General features: G+C 39.9%; 1 protein-coding gene across 4 annotated transcripts in view; it reads right to left on the reverse strand.

Moving 5' to 3' along the window:
• DCC (DCC netrin 1 receptor) overlaps nucleotides 1–17,745 on the reverse strand; it is a 1,101,219-nt gene that overhangs the window by 124,260 nt on the left and 959,214 nt on the right. For all 4 annotated transcript variants that reach the window (XM_060761267.2, XM_060761265.2, XM_060761264.2 and 1 more), the window contains exon 20: nucleotides 16,042–16,236. In XM_060761267.2, the coding sequence (XP_060617250.2) occupies nucleotides 16,042–16,236 (195 nt within the window). The remainder of the gene's footprint in view (nucleotides 1–16,041; nucleotides 16,237–17,745) is intronic.

The raw sequence follows: 17,745 nt of genomic DNA on the forward strand, positions 1-17,745 counted from the left end.
AGCAAGGGGGTGGACTGGAAAGGGGGATGAATTAAGCCCATGCTGTCTGCTGCCACCATGGGTTTGAGTCATCTCCTTGTTGCCCACTGTCAGCAAATGCACCCGATCTCTTCAGAGTTGTGTGGTTGTTTGGTAGGAAACATAAGGTGACTGTCCAGCAGAGTTGAATCAGTTTTGGCCTGCCTGAACATGAAGATTCCACCCTGCCACCACCCCTCATGGACACCAATTGTGCAGTTGCATCCAGTGCTGGTCTAGAACAGTGGTTCATAAAGTGTGCTCCACTGAGTCCTTGGGGCTTCACAAAGCATACTGAGGGGCTCTGTGCTTTCCTCCCCCTCCTTCTCCTCCAAGCATTTCCTCCTCTTTCCTTCTCCTCACCCAACCTACCTCCCTCACCACCCAAAGCTCCCCCCCTCACCTCCCATGCTGCCCAAAGACTTTTTTCCTTGCCTCCCTCGCCACCCAAAGCCTTTCCCCCCACCTCCCTCACTGGCAAAAGCCTCCATTGCCACCAAAATCCATATCCCTGTACATCCCTCACTACTAAAATCCTTGTCTCCTCATCTCATTTGCTGCCAAAAGCCTTTTCCCCATCTTCCTCACCACCAAAAGTCTTTTTTTCCTCACCTCCCTCACTGCCAAAAGTCTTTCTCTCTGCCTCCCTCATTGCTCAGGTCCTTTCCCCCTCCCCTTGCTTGCTTCCAAAATCCTACTTCCCTCCCACTGCTCAAGGGGTGCTTTAATTCTGCTTTTCCTGTATGGCAGAAAGGGAGTTGAACTAGATCGTCCCTGGGTTTTCTGCTATTATTATTTATTTATTTATTTATTTATTTATTTATTTCTACAAGGGCTGGGTGGCCATCTGGTGGGGTCCTTTGATTGTGCTTTTCCTGCATGGAAGAAGGGGACTGGACTGGATGGCCCTTGGGGGCTTCCACTGAAATACTGTTAAATTTATTTTGGTTAAAATTGTCCTTCATTTAAAATATTGCAATGTTCTTTCCTTCTTGCTTTTATTGTTTGCAGTACAAATGAAATATGTACAGTGTGAATAGGAATTTGTTCATTTTTCCCAATTAGTTCACACAAACACTCCATTCATCTGTCATTGGCCTGGCCCATCTGTCAAATTTTAAAATGCAATGTGTCAAAATGTTTGCCCTGCCTGATATATATACTAGGCTTGGTTGATTAAAAAAAATGGTTCAAAACTCGTCAATTCCGATTTTCACAGAAAAAATGTTCAAAACTTCCGAGACTTCCGAATCCTTCTGTTAATGGTTTGAAAGTGTTATTTTCCATTTAATTGGGTGGTCTTTAATTTGAAAGTAGTTGTTTTAGTCCAGAAGCAGGGGAAAGCAAGGAGGAAATTCCTTCCTTCTCTGGTTTAAAACTGGCTTCTCTGGCTTGAGCCGAGGCCAGGGACCAGAAGTGGGGAAAAGGTGAATCATTTCCAACTCACTTCATAAGTTGTAACAAAAATGGCGGAAAAAGCTTTGGAAGAGCAAAGAGACTTCCGGTTTACTTAAAAACTTCAAAATCACTTTGAAAAGTTAATTTTTCGAACTTTATTCCAAATTACGAAGATTCTGACGGTACCTAACCATGCCTAATATGTACATCATATATAATATATTGAATATAAACGTTTCTTGGAGCTCCAAGAGAAACTTTTGCTTCAAAAAGGATTCTGCAGCGGAAAAAGTTTGAGAGCAACATTTCTCAACCTGGGGATCAGGACCCTTGGAGGGGTCACAAGAGGGGTGTCAGAGGGGTTGCCAAAGACCATCATAAAACACAGTATTTTCTGTTGATCATGAGAGTTCTGTATAGGAAGTTTGGCTCAATTCTATCATTTGTCGGGTTCAGAATGCTCTTTGACTGTAGGTGAACTATAAATCCCAGCAACTACAATTCTCAAATGTCAAGGTCTATTTCCCCCAAATTCTAACAGTGTTCACATTTTGGCGTATTGAGTGTCCGTGCCAAGTTTGGTCCAGTTCCATCATTGTTTGAATTCACAGTGCTCTCTGGATGTAGGTGAACTACAACTCCAAAATCAAGATCAATGCCCACCAAACCCTTCCAGTATTTTCTGTTGGTCATGGGAGTTCTGTGTGCCAAGTTTGGTTCAATTTCATTCTTGGCGGAGTTCAGATTGTAGGTGAACTAGAAATTCCAGCAACTACAATTCCCAAATGACAAAATCAATTCCAGCCCCAGCAGTATTCAAATTTGGGCATATTGGGTATCTAGTACTTGTGCCAAACTTGGTCCAGTGAATAAAAATACATCCTGCATATCAGGTATTTACATGATGATTCATAACAGTAGCAAAATGGCAGTTATGAAGTAGCAATGAAAATAATTTTATGGTTGGGGGTCACCACAACATGAGGACCTGTATTTAGGGATCGTGGCATTAGGAAGGTTGAGCAATACTGGTAAAGAGTATTGCTTATCCAAAGAGGCATGGCATATTTAAAAGGTGACGATGCAAGTACCAAGAAGGATGTATTAGATCCAATGTCTCCTTTTTCTGCTTCTATCTAGACCTGCTTCTTCTGCTCATACACAAAGTCTACCCACATGATCATCCTGTAGGTTTACGAATCAGTGTGGTTGTTATTGGGTCCCATGTCAGCAGAATTAATATTCACCATTAATCCAAACTCTAAAGAAACTCTAAAGAAGTGATCCAAGGTGTTGTAAATATTTGGATGGATAGAGTTGGGCACCTCATACAGCACCCAGAGCAAATTCATTGTACTAGTCATATGGATGCCTGATGGAGTTGTATCAGTTTCCAGTAGATCTGATAACTTGTTGGCAGCGTCACATCTCATTTAGCTTGCATTTAATAGGTAGATTGAATAGTATTGGCTTTATAAATGGGGAAAAATAATAAGAGAGGCATAATATTTATTTTTTCCTTCGCTATCCAATTGATCTTTCTGTCCTAAAAGATACATAGTAAACAGTCGGTGGAAATAAAAATCAAATATCAAGTTCTATACTCCCCCCCCCCCAAAAAAAAAGATGGTGCATACGCAAAATATACTTGTTTATTTTATTGAGTGGCATGGTAATTATGTTAACCTGCCAAACATGGATCTATAATGTAGCCTTGATTATGTATCATGTTGAGCCCTAAAGTGACAATCTGAAGCATAATATTTATTGAGCAGGTTTGGAATACTTGATTTTTGCAAGCCAGCTCTTTAGCTCCTTGATCACCAAAAACAAGAGATGTGACAAGGTAACATGATATCTTTCTATTGCAGCTGTAGTAGCCCCTAGGCAATTTATTCTGGTTTGACTATTCAAAACCTGGTATAACATCTACTGGGGATTCAAAAATACTGTTGCACAAATTGAGAGTGGGGATCACATGTTTCCTGTGCTGAATGTGGCCACTGAGAGGGTTTCATATAGCTCTTGCCCTTCCCAGAATTCTCAACATCCAAATTTTCCTCAAAAATATCGAACTGAAAATTGTTTTTAGTGACCTGAAATATTTCTATGTTCTTGAGACAATCCCATATGGCCATTTGCCCTCCCCAGAACTTTTCAATATCCACAATTTCCTTTTGAAAAATGGAGATGAAAATTTCCTCTGGGGAGCTGGTTTCCTTCACAGGTGCTTTTGATATTTCTTCTCTAAATGCTCACTTCTCCCCCATAAAGTTAAAAATCTAATTAAAAAGCATCCAGAAACAAGATGAGCATATGGTTAGCGTACAGCTTCTCGTGGGACAAGAGGAACTGAAAATGGCTCTCTGAAGCTATACACATGTTGGCACCCATAGTAGATAAATTCAAAATGGCAGGTTTAATATTGGAAGGCCAGAAATATATGGGCACGCCATGCTTCATTGGGGTAGGGGCACAGTGCAGAAGGCAATTTCTTTCTAACTTACCTCATTTTGGGCTTCCTGTAGCTGGTTGAGCAGTATGGGATGATGGACAATATCAGAAGTGGGTACTTCTAATATGTCTACAGCCCAATTTAATTATTTTTTGGCTCCCACAGTCCTCCCCCTGATGTAAGTTCCTAGAACAACCATGATAGGATAGTTTTCCTCTTACGTTTTCTTAGATTTTTTTAAACTTAATCTACTCAAAAGACCATGAATCTTGTTTCAGAGAAGATTTTTGCCAATTTTTCTTAACAAGATACATTGTGCCTGAAATTTGGCAGAAGCTTCAAAAGCATCCATAGACCAGTCACTTCTGGGCTGCATGGAATCTGGTCATAGCTGAGCAAAGCATTCTGGATGAGAATGGGGTGAGCAACTGCCATGGGGTTGAAGTCAATTTATTGCCCTGTATTGCTATGCTGGAAAAGGCAATGATGCTGGGGAAAATGGAACAAAAAGAGGAAGAGGGGCAGACCAAGAGCGAGAGGGATGGATGGTATCTTTGAGTGACTGGTGACTTTGAAAAAGCTGGGGTGGCCACAACTGACAGGGAGCTCTGGCGTGGGCTGGTCCATGAGATCACAAAGAGTCAGAAGCACCTGAACAAATAAACAATACATTGCTACGCTAAAGTTACATGTGGCAACATATCACTTTGGGCTTTACTTTCTACCTTTTTGGATATAGGCTGGGTCAGAGAGTCAGAGAAAATGAGGAAGCAAAACTACAGCATCTTGCAATAGTTTCAATACCATTTAGTAATCTGATGCTCAAAGATTTCCTGAAAAAAAAATTGCAGGGCGGGGGGCAGAGGATCACTGGGGCACCCTCACAGCCATCCAGAATCAGAAAAAGCAACTCAATTTCTGCATATGGGCTGCTCAGTTTCTCTCCCCTTGTGTAAGTTCCCACAGATTTCATGTTGAGAGAGATTTTTTCTCATGCACTTGTAGTCATATACATTAGCTCAACATTTCTTATAGGAAAAAATCTACCAATTATCTTTCCTACTTTTGGTTGCTGTGGAATGTGAAGCCCTGTTACCTTACTTTTATTCAAAATATTGCTAAACTGGAAGGAACCAAAAGTTATCTGAGCTACTTCCTGCTGTAAGGCAAGGTCATCCCACCAGGAGATGCAGGAGAGAAAGAGAAAGGAGGAAAGTTATGCAGGTGAACATTAAAGGGTCTTTAGGGTTGTCATCTTTAGTTACTATGCTCTTCCAGAGATGTATTGTATTAAAATTTATCTTTAGAGAAAAAATCATTGTAACCCAACCAACTGAGATTTGAACTCTTGATTCAGAATGTCCCCATCCAAGTCGCAGGGAGCAAAATAATGGAACACAGCAAACAAGTCACATACACCCCGTTGTATCCAAGGCTGATGCATGTGCACATCTGAGTAGCTGTGGCTTCACCTTATCCTAGTGTTCCAAATTCCCTATGATAAAAGAAGTTTTATTATCTCAAGTGATTCATTGTAAGTCTCTAGGATCTGCTGAATCTCTTGAAATAGCACATTACAGCACATAAACAAAATTCATCCAGATAAACATCAGAGTGCTGTTGAGGGTGAAGGGTCTGCAGATTCTTCTCTATGTTCCTCTATATTGTTGTTGCCAGCCATTGCTTATCTAGTGCTGTCACAGTTTACCTTCCCAGTAGAGGTGGGAAGAATAGTAAAAAAAAATAATATATAAAATGGATGAAAACATGTTTTCTGAATGTTAAGAAACCTTGATGTGAAGTGCCCTAGACTTATGAGAGTCTTCACAGTCCAGGATTTATTTTCCACAAAATGTGCATGTGGATGTTTTGTGTAGAAAACATCATTTTCTGTGCAGAAAACTATTGTTGGCATAGAAAATATTATTTCAATGGAGAAATATTAATTCCTGAACAGGAAATGTTTTTGTGGTAAAATGGTGAAATGCTCTTTGTGTGTGTGTTATTCTGCATAAAGTTCACACTTTATGCAGAAAGCCAACACTTTCTGCACAGAAACCAATATTGCTGTGGTGAAATAATATCTGCTGTCAGGATCCAGCTTTCAGGGCCTGGATTCTGGCACCTGAAATCAGGGCCACAGACAATAAACACCGATAAGGCACCTGCAACGTCTGACCCTGAGAGGAAACGGCTGATGGATTTGGCGGGTGGATTTCGCGGGGTTTCACTCTTGGCGGGAATTGTTCCTTTGAATGTGGGGGAGGGTATAAAAGGGAGTGCAGGCTACTGCCTGGCACTCTCGGCTTCTCATATGTCAGTGCATCCTGTAGTAAAAGTTTCCAGTGATACCAGAGCACGTCCTGTGTCTTCATTTGGGAGCAGCTACAGTGAGCTGACAATCTGCCACACAGAATATGCTATCCCCTGTGCAGAAAACGCTAGTTTTCGAGCAAAACAACAACACATGATTTTTTTCTGAGTTGCTAATAGGCTTCTACAAACTGCATTGTTTTATATGACTTTTAAACCACAGGGAAGGAAAATTGCTGAAGATACTGGTTGCTATCTTTGAGTAGAAACTTAGTTAAGAATGACAGTCTTTGTTTATCAAATATACTTATCTCCACCTGGGGAGATAGGGTGGGTTAAAAATAGGAGGTTTGCCTGTCCCGCATTACAGATGAAGCAATGCAATCCAGGAAACCATGACCTTGAATTTGCAAGGCATGAGCAGGCAGCTGATAATGGGGAAGGGGGAGAAAAGAGAGAACTTTGACGTTTTTTATTTATAGGGTTGCCATGAATAGATGTCAATTTGACAATAAATAATAACAGAACTAATTCTAAATGTTCTTGATCATAAAATGGGGATTTGCAATTCCCAAGAGATTTCAAGAGATTCAAGAGATTCAGCAGATCCCAGAGACTTGCAATAAATTACTTGAGATGATAAAACTTCTTTTATTGAAATGCAAAGTCCCTGATCACAGACTACCTTGTGAACAAAAACTCTTAATTCTGTAGAGTCAGTTATGACTGTTGCAGTCCTTGTCACTGAGGTAGTAAACCTCCTTTGGGTTCAAGCCACACTGTAACTATTCTTTCTTCCAAGGTAACTCTCTTAGGAGACCTACTCTTGGCAAGAATCGAGTTGGAGACTAACCACAAAAGGTGTAACAGTCAACAAAAAAACTGATTTAATTGTATTGAAGATCAGTACCCTAACTCCTTCCAGGGTCAATTACTTGAAGGAACAGATAGAAGATAAGAACTGAACTGGGTTTATTTTGATTTCTTCCTTTTTCTAGCCACTTTTCTGCATCCTATGGCTGACTTTGACTTCTGTAAATATTTTCTGTTATGTCTCTTTTTCTTTAATCTGCAGACTTGCTTCCTCAATACTTTGAGCTTGTTTCTCCAAGTCTAAAACTTAATTTCTTTAACCTTTGGCTTCTTAAACTTTTGACTTATCAAACTGAGTTTCCTCAATCTTTGACCTCAACCTTAGATGTAGAAGATATTGCAGCCTCTAAGCTCCTTGGCACCCTTAGACTATCTAGCTGTGAAGAAGGACAGCAATCTCCACCTCTGGGGGGGGGGGGGGTTCTTAAAGGGACAGGGTCTAACTAAGGTTCCCTTCCACAGAAATCTATGCTAAAAGAAACTGAACCCATTCTAAATAAAGAAATAACTGAGGCTCAATAAAGAAAACTCCAAAAGCCTCTGTAGGGGATGACAGCAACAGACCTCCCCCAAAGTGTCAAACATATTTAAGGGATATTTTTCATCATGTTACATGATATTGTTAAATTTGGAAAACAGTATGGCACATGTAACCGAGCATCTGAGATCATGGAAGACTAAAATTGCTGGCCTGGAAGACTAAAATTCCCATAGCCCTTAGCCAATACAATTAATAATGAAGAATGATGGGAAATGTAGTTAAGAACATACTTTACATTAGCCTTGGTTGATAAAAAATGGTTTAAAACTGGTTCGATTATAAAGTCATTTTGATTATAAAATCATATCTGATTTTTAAAAAATCAGAACTTTCTGAAACTTCCAAAACTTCCGAATCACTTCATTAATGGCAGACACACATGCACAGTAGGAAAAAAAAACAGTGCTGGTACTGAGGAAACTTCAGGGGATTCTCCCTCCCTCATTTTTAGACCAATCCTGAGGAAACTTGCTACAGTGGTAGAACACATGGACCAGTGTTAGCTCACGAAATTTCATAACCTTTGACTTAACCATAGATTTTTGGTGCAGTTTCAAAGTTTTTATAAAAAACATTTTTAATAATAAAGAAAGTCTGATCCTGGTTTGAAACTGAATATTACTATTCTCAGGAATAAAATTTTCAACAGTCTCACAAAAGAATGCATTAGAGTTGTTTAGGACGTATGGAATTTTATAACACCCTTGCCATCATGAACACTGTGAAAAAATGGAATTCCTGTATTTCATCTGTATAGCATCATATTTAGGATGTTGCTAGTCTAATTTTAGGTATTGTGTATGCTTTCTTTCTTCTCCTTTTTGTCTTTCTTCTTATTTTGTTTTGTTTGTGCATGTAGTTGGCCTTAGAAAAAAGAACATCTGGAAAGCTCCACATTGCTCATTTCTGCATTAGAGTATTTTAATATAATGGAACAGATTCAAATGTAGACTCATAAATTATAATTGAAGTTATTGCCAAGATGGAACCCAAACATCCTAGCACGAGCAATCATGAGCAATCCCTTTATATCAAACACTTATGACATTTGTAATCTAGCTGTATGAGACACTTTTACCAAAAAACTTTCTTCTAGTGCTAAGCTGTTAAAGTGATGTAACTCTTGACATAAATTGTGCAATAAAATCTCAGAGTGCTGAATTGACACATGACATTGCTTTCTAGAAAGACCTGTGTAACTCAGGGTTATGTTTTCACTTGTCACTCCAATGAAGCATTAGAGGGCACTGCAACGCTAGAAATTCAAACATGCAAGAATGTCAGTGGAGGAGGGAGTCCCTACATATCCACAATGACAGAATGACAGTATCAGCAATTACAGAGTAGATTTTAAAAAATTGGATGATTACAAATTGAACACTGTTTGTCTCTTATGTGCCGGAGAAAGCCCTAAATAAATATCATTCTTGTCTGTGTTAACAGGAGGGCAAAGTCTATCAGAATTAATGAGCAAAGGATACTCTCTTCCTTCCTCTCTGCCTCCCCTGCTGACACATATCAATTCACACAATATATGCACCTTTCAAATTAAGGTTATGGATACTCTCTATATAGTATAATCCGTATGCTAGGCAGATCTTGGGGGGGGGGGGGGCATCGTTAAACACATTGGTGTTTAAATTTCCCACCTAAATATTGGATGAAACATGGGTCAAACTAGGAAATATCCTTAGAATTATCAGCCAAAGAATTCCAACATTTTGCCAGACTACATATTCCAGGAATCTATTGTCTGTTGCAGATAAAGAGGAATGTAGTATTAGAATTGTGTCATGTCAAAGGACCCTTTGCCCTGCCTGTAAATTCTTTCGAATTGCCAGCCTAAAGCTGATCATTCAATTGCCATATTTGGTTCTGTGTTCAGAACTGGTCTAGGGCCCCAACCACCTTAATCTGACTTTAGGACACTGTTTTTCTGTTGAGACATTACCATTTTAGGAGATGAACTACTATATTTCTTTGTACTGGAAGAGTCTGGCTGACTGTTTCCTGGCTATGGCATTTATCAGGAGTTGGGCAGTGAAGAACTCTTAGAAGAACAGCATGCAGTCCATGGGTGTTTTCTTCGTACTCTTTAACATTGGAATGACCAATTGCGGGAGGATAAAAGGTTGCATTAACCTTTGTGACATCTTGAAGACTGTAAACTCCAATATGATTGGTCTCAAGTGAGGTGACCACTGACCAGCAGCTAAGTAAGACCGGTAGAGAAACGCCTATTGAATATGCATGCAATAAAAGTAGTCTCAAGGCAGCACATTTGGCTCCTATTCATGGCTTCACAAAGATGCCCAATAAGCGACCTTTAATCACAAGAGCCTATCGGATTCTACTTATAATTCAGTCTGCAATTAAGATTTGCTTGCAAATTAGGAGTGACACTTTAGAAGACAGTTATGCTATATTTTAATAAAAGAGAAAAACTCTCATTAATCCTACTCTTCCCGAGTTACCTATTTTAGCCACAGGTGAAGGAAAAAGCCATGTGTTAATGAATTATTTGAAAGAGTGAAGGAATCCCTTTCTGACATGACATTAACTTTCTGAGTACTTATCGACTGTTTTTTTTTTTAGTGAAGTGTATTTTGATGTGAACTTTGCTTCAGAAAGCGTACTGCTTCATGTTATTTTTTGAAATCTGTCTACTTTAAGCCTAAAGGAACATGAAAGTGAAGTGTTGTGTTCTAGATGATTATATTCCAAAGGGGAGCTTGTGGTGCAATGTTGTAGCATTTTTGTTAACATCTAAAAAGTGTATATTTACCCTTTTATTCTTCTCTGTCACAACGTGGATTAAATAAACCAATGTTTTGCATAGAGTCAGGCTATTCAAAGCCTGTAGTAGAAGAAACTTGGGGGCTATGAGAGAGAAGGTAATGTGACAATTATTTATGAACAAGCACATTATAAATATGGCTTTTAATAACATCAACAGTGATGGAATTGTTGCTGTAAAGAAAGCAAAATTAACTTCCACAGCCGTTTGGCAATTTATTTTGGTTATAACAGGATACAATCCAGTGGAAATGAGGTGATCCACTAAAGATGAATGTAATGGCATCCAAAAGAACAATGCCATGCCATACACCTTTCCATTCGCCCTCATCCATTCTTGCAAAAGCATGTAAGACTCAGGTGTGCAGCCTCCAAGGGCCAGAGACTTTGTGTGGGTATCACAGTGAACCATTTCCATGTTTCATGGGTCAAACACAACTATTTATGGAAAGCTGAAATGACCTGAAGTTGACCTCCTGGTTTTGATAAATGTTGGGCATTTCAGGTTTGGAGGACATATTTAAAATGTTGGAGGAAAGTTCTGAGAGTGCCCTGGACAGCGAGAAGATCCAACCAGTCAATACTTCAGGAAATAAAGCCCGACTGCTCATTGGAGGGAAGGATATTAGAGACAAAGTTGAAGTACTTTAGCCACATCATGAGGAGACAGGAAAGCTTAGAGAAGACAATTATACCAGGGAAAATGGAAGGAAAAAGGAAGAGGGGCCGACCAAGGGCAAGATGGATGGATGGCATCCTTGAAGTGACTGGCTTGACTCTAAAGGAGCTGGGGGAGGTGACAGCTGACAGGGAGCTCTGGCGTGGGCTGGTCCATGAGGTCACGAAGAGTCGGAAACGACTGAACGAATGAACAACAAATCCTGTATTCCCCTGATGGCTGGATGCAGTGCTTCTGTTGTGGATACAGCCATGCAGTGTATGGACTTAACAGCAGAGCAGTGAGTTGACTTCATTTTGGTCATGTGGACATGGGAAAAGAACTCAATATAGAGATGACAATTTCTATCTTGTTTAGAATCACAAAAATCCACTAAGAAACTTTTTAAAAAAAATGTATATGGCAAACAGTCACTCAGAATATACATCAATTTTAGTTAGATTCAGTTTATGAATGCCTTTAAAACATTACTGCACAGTTCAAAGACAGACTGTTCTTTCTGTGTCTACTTTGGGACATGCTAAATTAAATGTCTTGTGATCAATCTCTTTCTGGTCTATGTCCTTGTAGATATATGTATTGCCATGAGATCCTTCCATGGGGCACCAAACACATCTTCTTAGTCATAATTGAGAGCAAGAATCTGATATTTTTGCATGATTGAAAATGTAAGCTAGACATCAGAAGAGCTTTGCAACTTATATATAGAAATAAATGTGTCAGAAAACACTTTGGATATTATTGGATATGACATATTTAGGGTGATAGCATTAAATATTCATGTCAGGATGTTAGACATTGTCCATATGGGCTATTAGAAAAGGGAATAAAATGAGGATCCCCTCTTTTTCTATTAAAAACGTATCACCTAACTCTGGTCTAAAATGCATCTCCCTAATAAGTTAGATCATAGCTTGCATTAGTACTACAAAGTAGGTGATTTTGAGTCCAAAGCTAATTAAATATCTGAGTCCCTTACATTTGATGACTCAGTGCACTGCAGTTATTACTATATGATGCCATATCACTTAATTTAAAACAAAATGCTCCTCTAATATAGATTGTGCTCCATCCGGTAAGTAGTTGTCCTATTCTGCTTTACATCCACATTCTGATGAGAAACAGATAGGCTACATAACATGTTATTTACCACATCTCCACAAGTAAGTCAAGAGAAATAATATGCTCATTCACCTTGATCTGAGAACAGCCCCTTTAACTAAGATTAATTTCTAATCAGGAAAATATGTTTTGTGTTTGTGTGTGTATTTATGTTTGAATAACAAGCAGGGAACAACTGTGGTTCATACTAAATACATAACACATACTGAATATCTTAGGGAGAATCCCTAGGTCTCAATTTTTTGGCCTAGAGAACTTCAGGGCCTGGGACAATCCTGAACTATCAGCTCTAACCAACACAACATCTGTTTCTTGCTAATTCACCAACATTTGGTCTCCCATATTCAGCATGATATTCTGGTTGCAGATCTTTATAGGCAGTAATATCAGTTTCCACCAAAAGAGCAGCCTTCAGCCTGAGCAGCCTAATACTATGGACCTGGAAGCTGTAACTTCCAGAGTTTTGAATCTCAGTTGCAGCTCAGACAAACAGCCTTGTTCATCTGGCTTCAGGCCCATAAGAATCTGTTTACTGGATCACCTATACATCTGCTTTAGCTCATTGACTGGACACATTAAGGACTGTTTGGTTGACAGCCTAACTACCCAGCCTAAGTCCTTTTGTTTGAAATGAAAGGAAGGGTTTGGCACAATATGCTGCAGTGTCCTGGCTGGAAAAATCTTGACAAATACTTTAACCTGGACTCTACTGTTGTAAGATAGCCCCAGGCAGCAGAGATTCAGTGCCATAAAAAGGCAGTAAATCCTATTTTTTCCAGAAAAAATTTTTAATTACTCTTTGATATACCATATTGTGTTCCTCTCAGGTGCACAAATAATATAACTTAAGGAAGAAGAACAAAGAGAATAAAGAGGATCACTATATTCCGAAGATCAACGAAGTGACTCACAACAAAGTACTTAATGGTTAGAGGCTTACAAATCAGGATGAAGACAGCACATGAAAACCACTCAAATGCATCATAAGTTGTGCTGGTGTGCTATATGAGCATGGCAACAGAAAGGTACTAAGTTTGAGATGTCATACAAGTACTCATGCCAAGAAATTTAGCTCATTGTACACTTTGTACTGAAATTGTTACCATTATAGTGTCAGTTACATATTACAGTCACAGTTGGGAGAAGGCTTGGTCAAAGTGGCTTCAAGTCACTTTCAGTTTTCCATCTGTAAGACTGTGTTTTGATAATGTGAAACTGGATTTGGACTGAATTAAAAACCTGAACAACTTAGAACATAGCTGGGAGCAGGCACGTAGCCCGGGGAGTGGGGGGGCTTCAGCCTCCCCCCCCCCCCAAATTCTCATGGTGGTCCGCGAGAAGGCCATACTGGTACATTATTTAAACTGTTATGTTTATTCATATCATGATCTGATCACCATGTTCAATATATCCCATATGCATGGGGGTATTGGGATAATGATGCAAAAGGTTTGCTAGGGTAGACCCTCTCTCACTCAGACTCAGCCCCCCCCCCCCATCAAACTCAGCCCCCCTTGGCTACGGGCCTGGCTGGGAGGGAGGGAGGAATTCAGGGTGCACAAATAGGGCACGAAGTCTCCTGGAGTGGATAATACACTTAGTAGTTCAAAGACAGATACATTTACTTCTAAACCCCCCTGATGGCACACACACACACACACAACCTTGGGGCTCCAACAATGCCTGGGCTATTTGAAAAAGGCATTGCTTGTTTTTGGGTCTATGTGCCAAGTATGGTCCAGATCCGTTGTTAGTTAAGTTTTGTGCTCTCTGGATGAGGTTGAACTACAACTCCCAGATTCCTGGGGGAATCTTCCTGAAATACCTGCCAGTATTCACAATTGGCCATATTGAGTCTGTGCGCCAAGTTTGGTCCAGATCCATCATCGCCTGGGTTCACTGCTTTCTGGATAAGGGTGAACCACAACTCCCAAATCCCCAGGGCAATCACCTTGAAACCCTGCCAGTATCCACAGTTGGTTGTGTTGAGTCTGTGTCCCAAGTTTGGTCCAGATCCGTTGTTGGCTGGGTTCAATGCTCTCTGGGTGCAAGTGAACTACAACTCCCAAAATCAAGGCCAATTCCCACAAATTCCCACAGTATGTTCAGTTGATCATGGGGCTTCCCTTTGCCATGTTTGGTCCAGGCCCATTATTGATGGGGGGGGTCACTGTTCATCTGGATGCATATGAATTACAACTTCTCAAATCAAGGTCAATTCCTTCCAAGCCCCTGCAGAATGTTCAGTTGGTTATGGGGATTCTCAGTGTCAAGTTTGGTCCTAGTCCATCATCAGTGGGGTTTGGAGTGGTCTTTGATTGTAGGTGAACTACTAACAAACGTCAAGGCCAAATCCACCAGTATTAAAATTTAGGAATATTGGGTATGCATGCCAAATGTGGTCCAGATCCATGTTTTTGTTTACAGTGCTCTCTGGGTGTTGGTGAACTATCCTATAAATCAAGGTGAATTTCCCCCCAAATCCTTCTGCATTTTTGGTGGTCATGAGGATTCTGCATGCTAAGTGAGGTCCAAGGCTATTGTTGGTGGGGTCCAGAGTGTTCATTGATTGCAGGTTTTCAGTTGCTGATCAATTTCTCTGTTTGCTGTGTGCCATAGGAAAAGGTTAATTAAGGGAGAGGCAGTGGGCAGGGTCATGCAAATGAGAGAGAAAGGAACCCTGGGAGGTGTATTTGATGGAGTAAAAATAGAAAATCTAGACTGAAATGGTCCTCATATGAAGGTTTTCATTTGGGTGGTGGGCAGGATGACGTTTTTGGGTGACATTGACAGGGCTCCTGGACATGTTCATGGTAAGCTGCAATGTCGGTTTTGAGAGGACAATGGTGTCTCCAGCTCAGTGGGAACAATAGTCTGTTTGTAGAAGCTAGACTCTGTCTGTGTAAGCAGACACTGTGCCACATGCAGGCACCCTGCCACATACACTCATTTTCATGTGGACAGACAGACAGACAGACAGATAGATAGATAGAAGGTGGGATAACAATATTTTAATAAAAGTGTGTTAATAAACAAACAAGTAAGCAAATCATGGTTTGAGCTCACATTTTGTTTATATTGCCAATCTAGTCCTAGACACCCCCTACAAGGTAGGAATCATTAAATGAAGGTTATCAGTTGGGTTCACTACTTATGCAGATTGCATCTTCATATCAGTTATATTTCAGTTCCTTTTTTGCAACAGTCTTTTACAGTTGTGCCTGCTCAGATTACAAAACAAAATAAACAAATCTTTAGAATTACTCTAACACACAGTTTTCATATTGCCAGTTCAGGATGTAATGATCGTTTGTTTTATATGGGGAAGAGAAAATGTTGCCCCTTACAACACTTTTGTAAACTTTTGGTATATTCAAAAAGCAATTCTGCTGCACTTATTCCTTTTAAATACATAACACAAACCATACAAACAAGATGACTGCAGTTCTGAACCTCCATTAACCTCACTTCAGTGAATCACTGCTGGCTTCCCATTCACAAAAAAATCAATACAGAAATGAACAGAAGCCTAGCTGGAGGAAATGGGGACAAAGAAAGTCCCATATTTGATGGCGCTATAACTCGAGTGATTTCCCTCAATGGTTTTGATGCATACACAGCCACTTCATTATTCTGAGCTACCATCGAGGCTCTATTGAACTCCTATTGACTATGGTGCTGCTGTTTATTCTTTCCTCTGGAAGCAATCAATTATGCCAAAATGTTTTACAGTCTTGCCAGAAGAATGGCACACGGTCTGCTTTTGGCTTTATTGATGTTAAAACTCAGAACTGTATTTTGTTTTACACCCCTCAGTTATTCAAATAAAATCAAAATAACAAATACCTTTTAGAGTCCGGAAAAGAATAGGATCAGAGAGTGGTCCAACTCCTTTGGCGTTACGAGCTTGTATTCGAAAGTAGTAGACAGTGTCCAAATTGAGGTCCATGATTTGATGTGTAAGCCGGTCACCGCTGATGGATTCCATAACCCAAGTGTCAATGGGGGAGTTCTTGTCCAAGGTGTAAAAAAGGATGTATGCTGTAATACATATAAATAATTTTTCTTTAGGCTGTGTGAGAATTTGACTCCTGTCTATTATTTAATAACTATTTACTAAAAATTGCATAATTCTTCCTATTGTAAGGAAAAGACTCTTCTCAATACATTCCACTGGCATTTCCTACTCATGTGTTCTCTATACAGAGTGAGCAGTATCTCAATGTACAGTACTGCTTTTACACAAGTATTACTATAATCACCACCACCATAATTTTTGGCTTGCTCCCAAATTTTGAACCCAAAGTTTTGCAATTCAAAGAAAGCCAATACAGTGTTAAAATATCAGAAGAGGAAAACAGAATACAATAGAATACAATAGAATTAAACAAAACCTCCACAAATGGCAAAAACATGATGTTCCCAGTCCACATTATTAAATGGTAATGATGTTTCTTTGCAAGTCAACACCATTTTAGGTATGGGTTGGAATGCTCTACGTGGGGTTGCCTTTGAAGACTGCTCAGAAACTCCAACTAGTCCAACAGGTGGCAGCTAGATTACACAATGGAGCATCATACAGGGAGCATACCACCCCTCTGTTATGTCAGCTCCACTGGCTGCCGGTCCAGTTCTGAGCACAATTCAAAGTGCTGGTTTTGACCTATAAAGCCCTATACGGTTCCGGCCCAGCTTACCTGTCTGAACATATCTCCCTCTACATCCCACCTTGGAATTTAAGATCTTCTGGGGAGGCCCTGCTCTCGATCCCACCTCTGTCGCAAACATGCTTGGTGGGGACGAGGGACAAGGCCTTCTCTGTGGTGCCCCCCCCCCCCCCGCCGTGGAACTCACCATCAAAATTAGGTCAACTACATCCCTCCTTTCCTTCATAAAGAAGTTGAAAATGTGGTTGTGGGACCAGGCGTTCGCGTAGCAGGCTGACAATGACAATGATGACAATGCTATGGAACATGGACTTTGGAAAAGCTTCTGATTGTGTCACTGGTCGCAGAATTTTGGCTCTAAATAAGGCTAATCAGCCAATACTGTTTTAAATGGATTTAATTTTAAACTAATTTAATGTTTTTACTTATATATAGTTACTGTATTTATTATGTTGTATGTGGGGGCATCAAATCATTGCCGGCTGTAAGCCGACCTGAGTCCCCCTGCGGGGGTTGAGAAGGGTGGGTGGGTACAAATATTTGAAATAAATAAATAAAATAATAAACTGTGGATTGGGAGCTAGTGGATTGGGAGACTCCACTGTATATGAAATTCAGATCTCAAACTCAATTGTTCACATTCATGAGACCACATATATTGTGCATATATTGTGAGTTGCACTTTATTTCTCTTAATAATAAAATACTTCTGATGTTTGCTCATTGCCTAAAGGGTTCATTTAATTGCAACAACCTCTGCTCCTCTTTTTTTCCTTTCTTTTCTCCTTTAAGAAAAGCTTTGTTTTATTTTTCAGAGCCAATTAACAGTACAGGCTCCTAATGGATATCTTAATTGGGTACTCATGTTATGGCAATATTTTGG

Source organism: Anolis sagrei, chromosome 2, assembly GCF_037176765.1.
Source record: "Anolis sagrei isolate rAnoSag1 chromosome 2, rAnoSag1.mat, whole genome shotgun sequence".
Lineage (NCBI taxonomy): Eukaryota > Metazoa > Chordata > Lepidosauria > Squamata > Dactyloidae > Anolis > Anolis sagrei.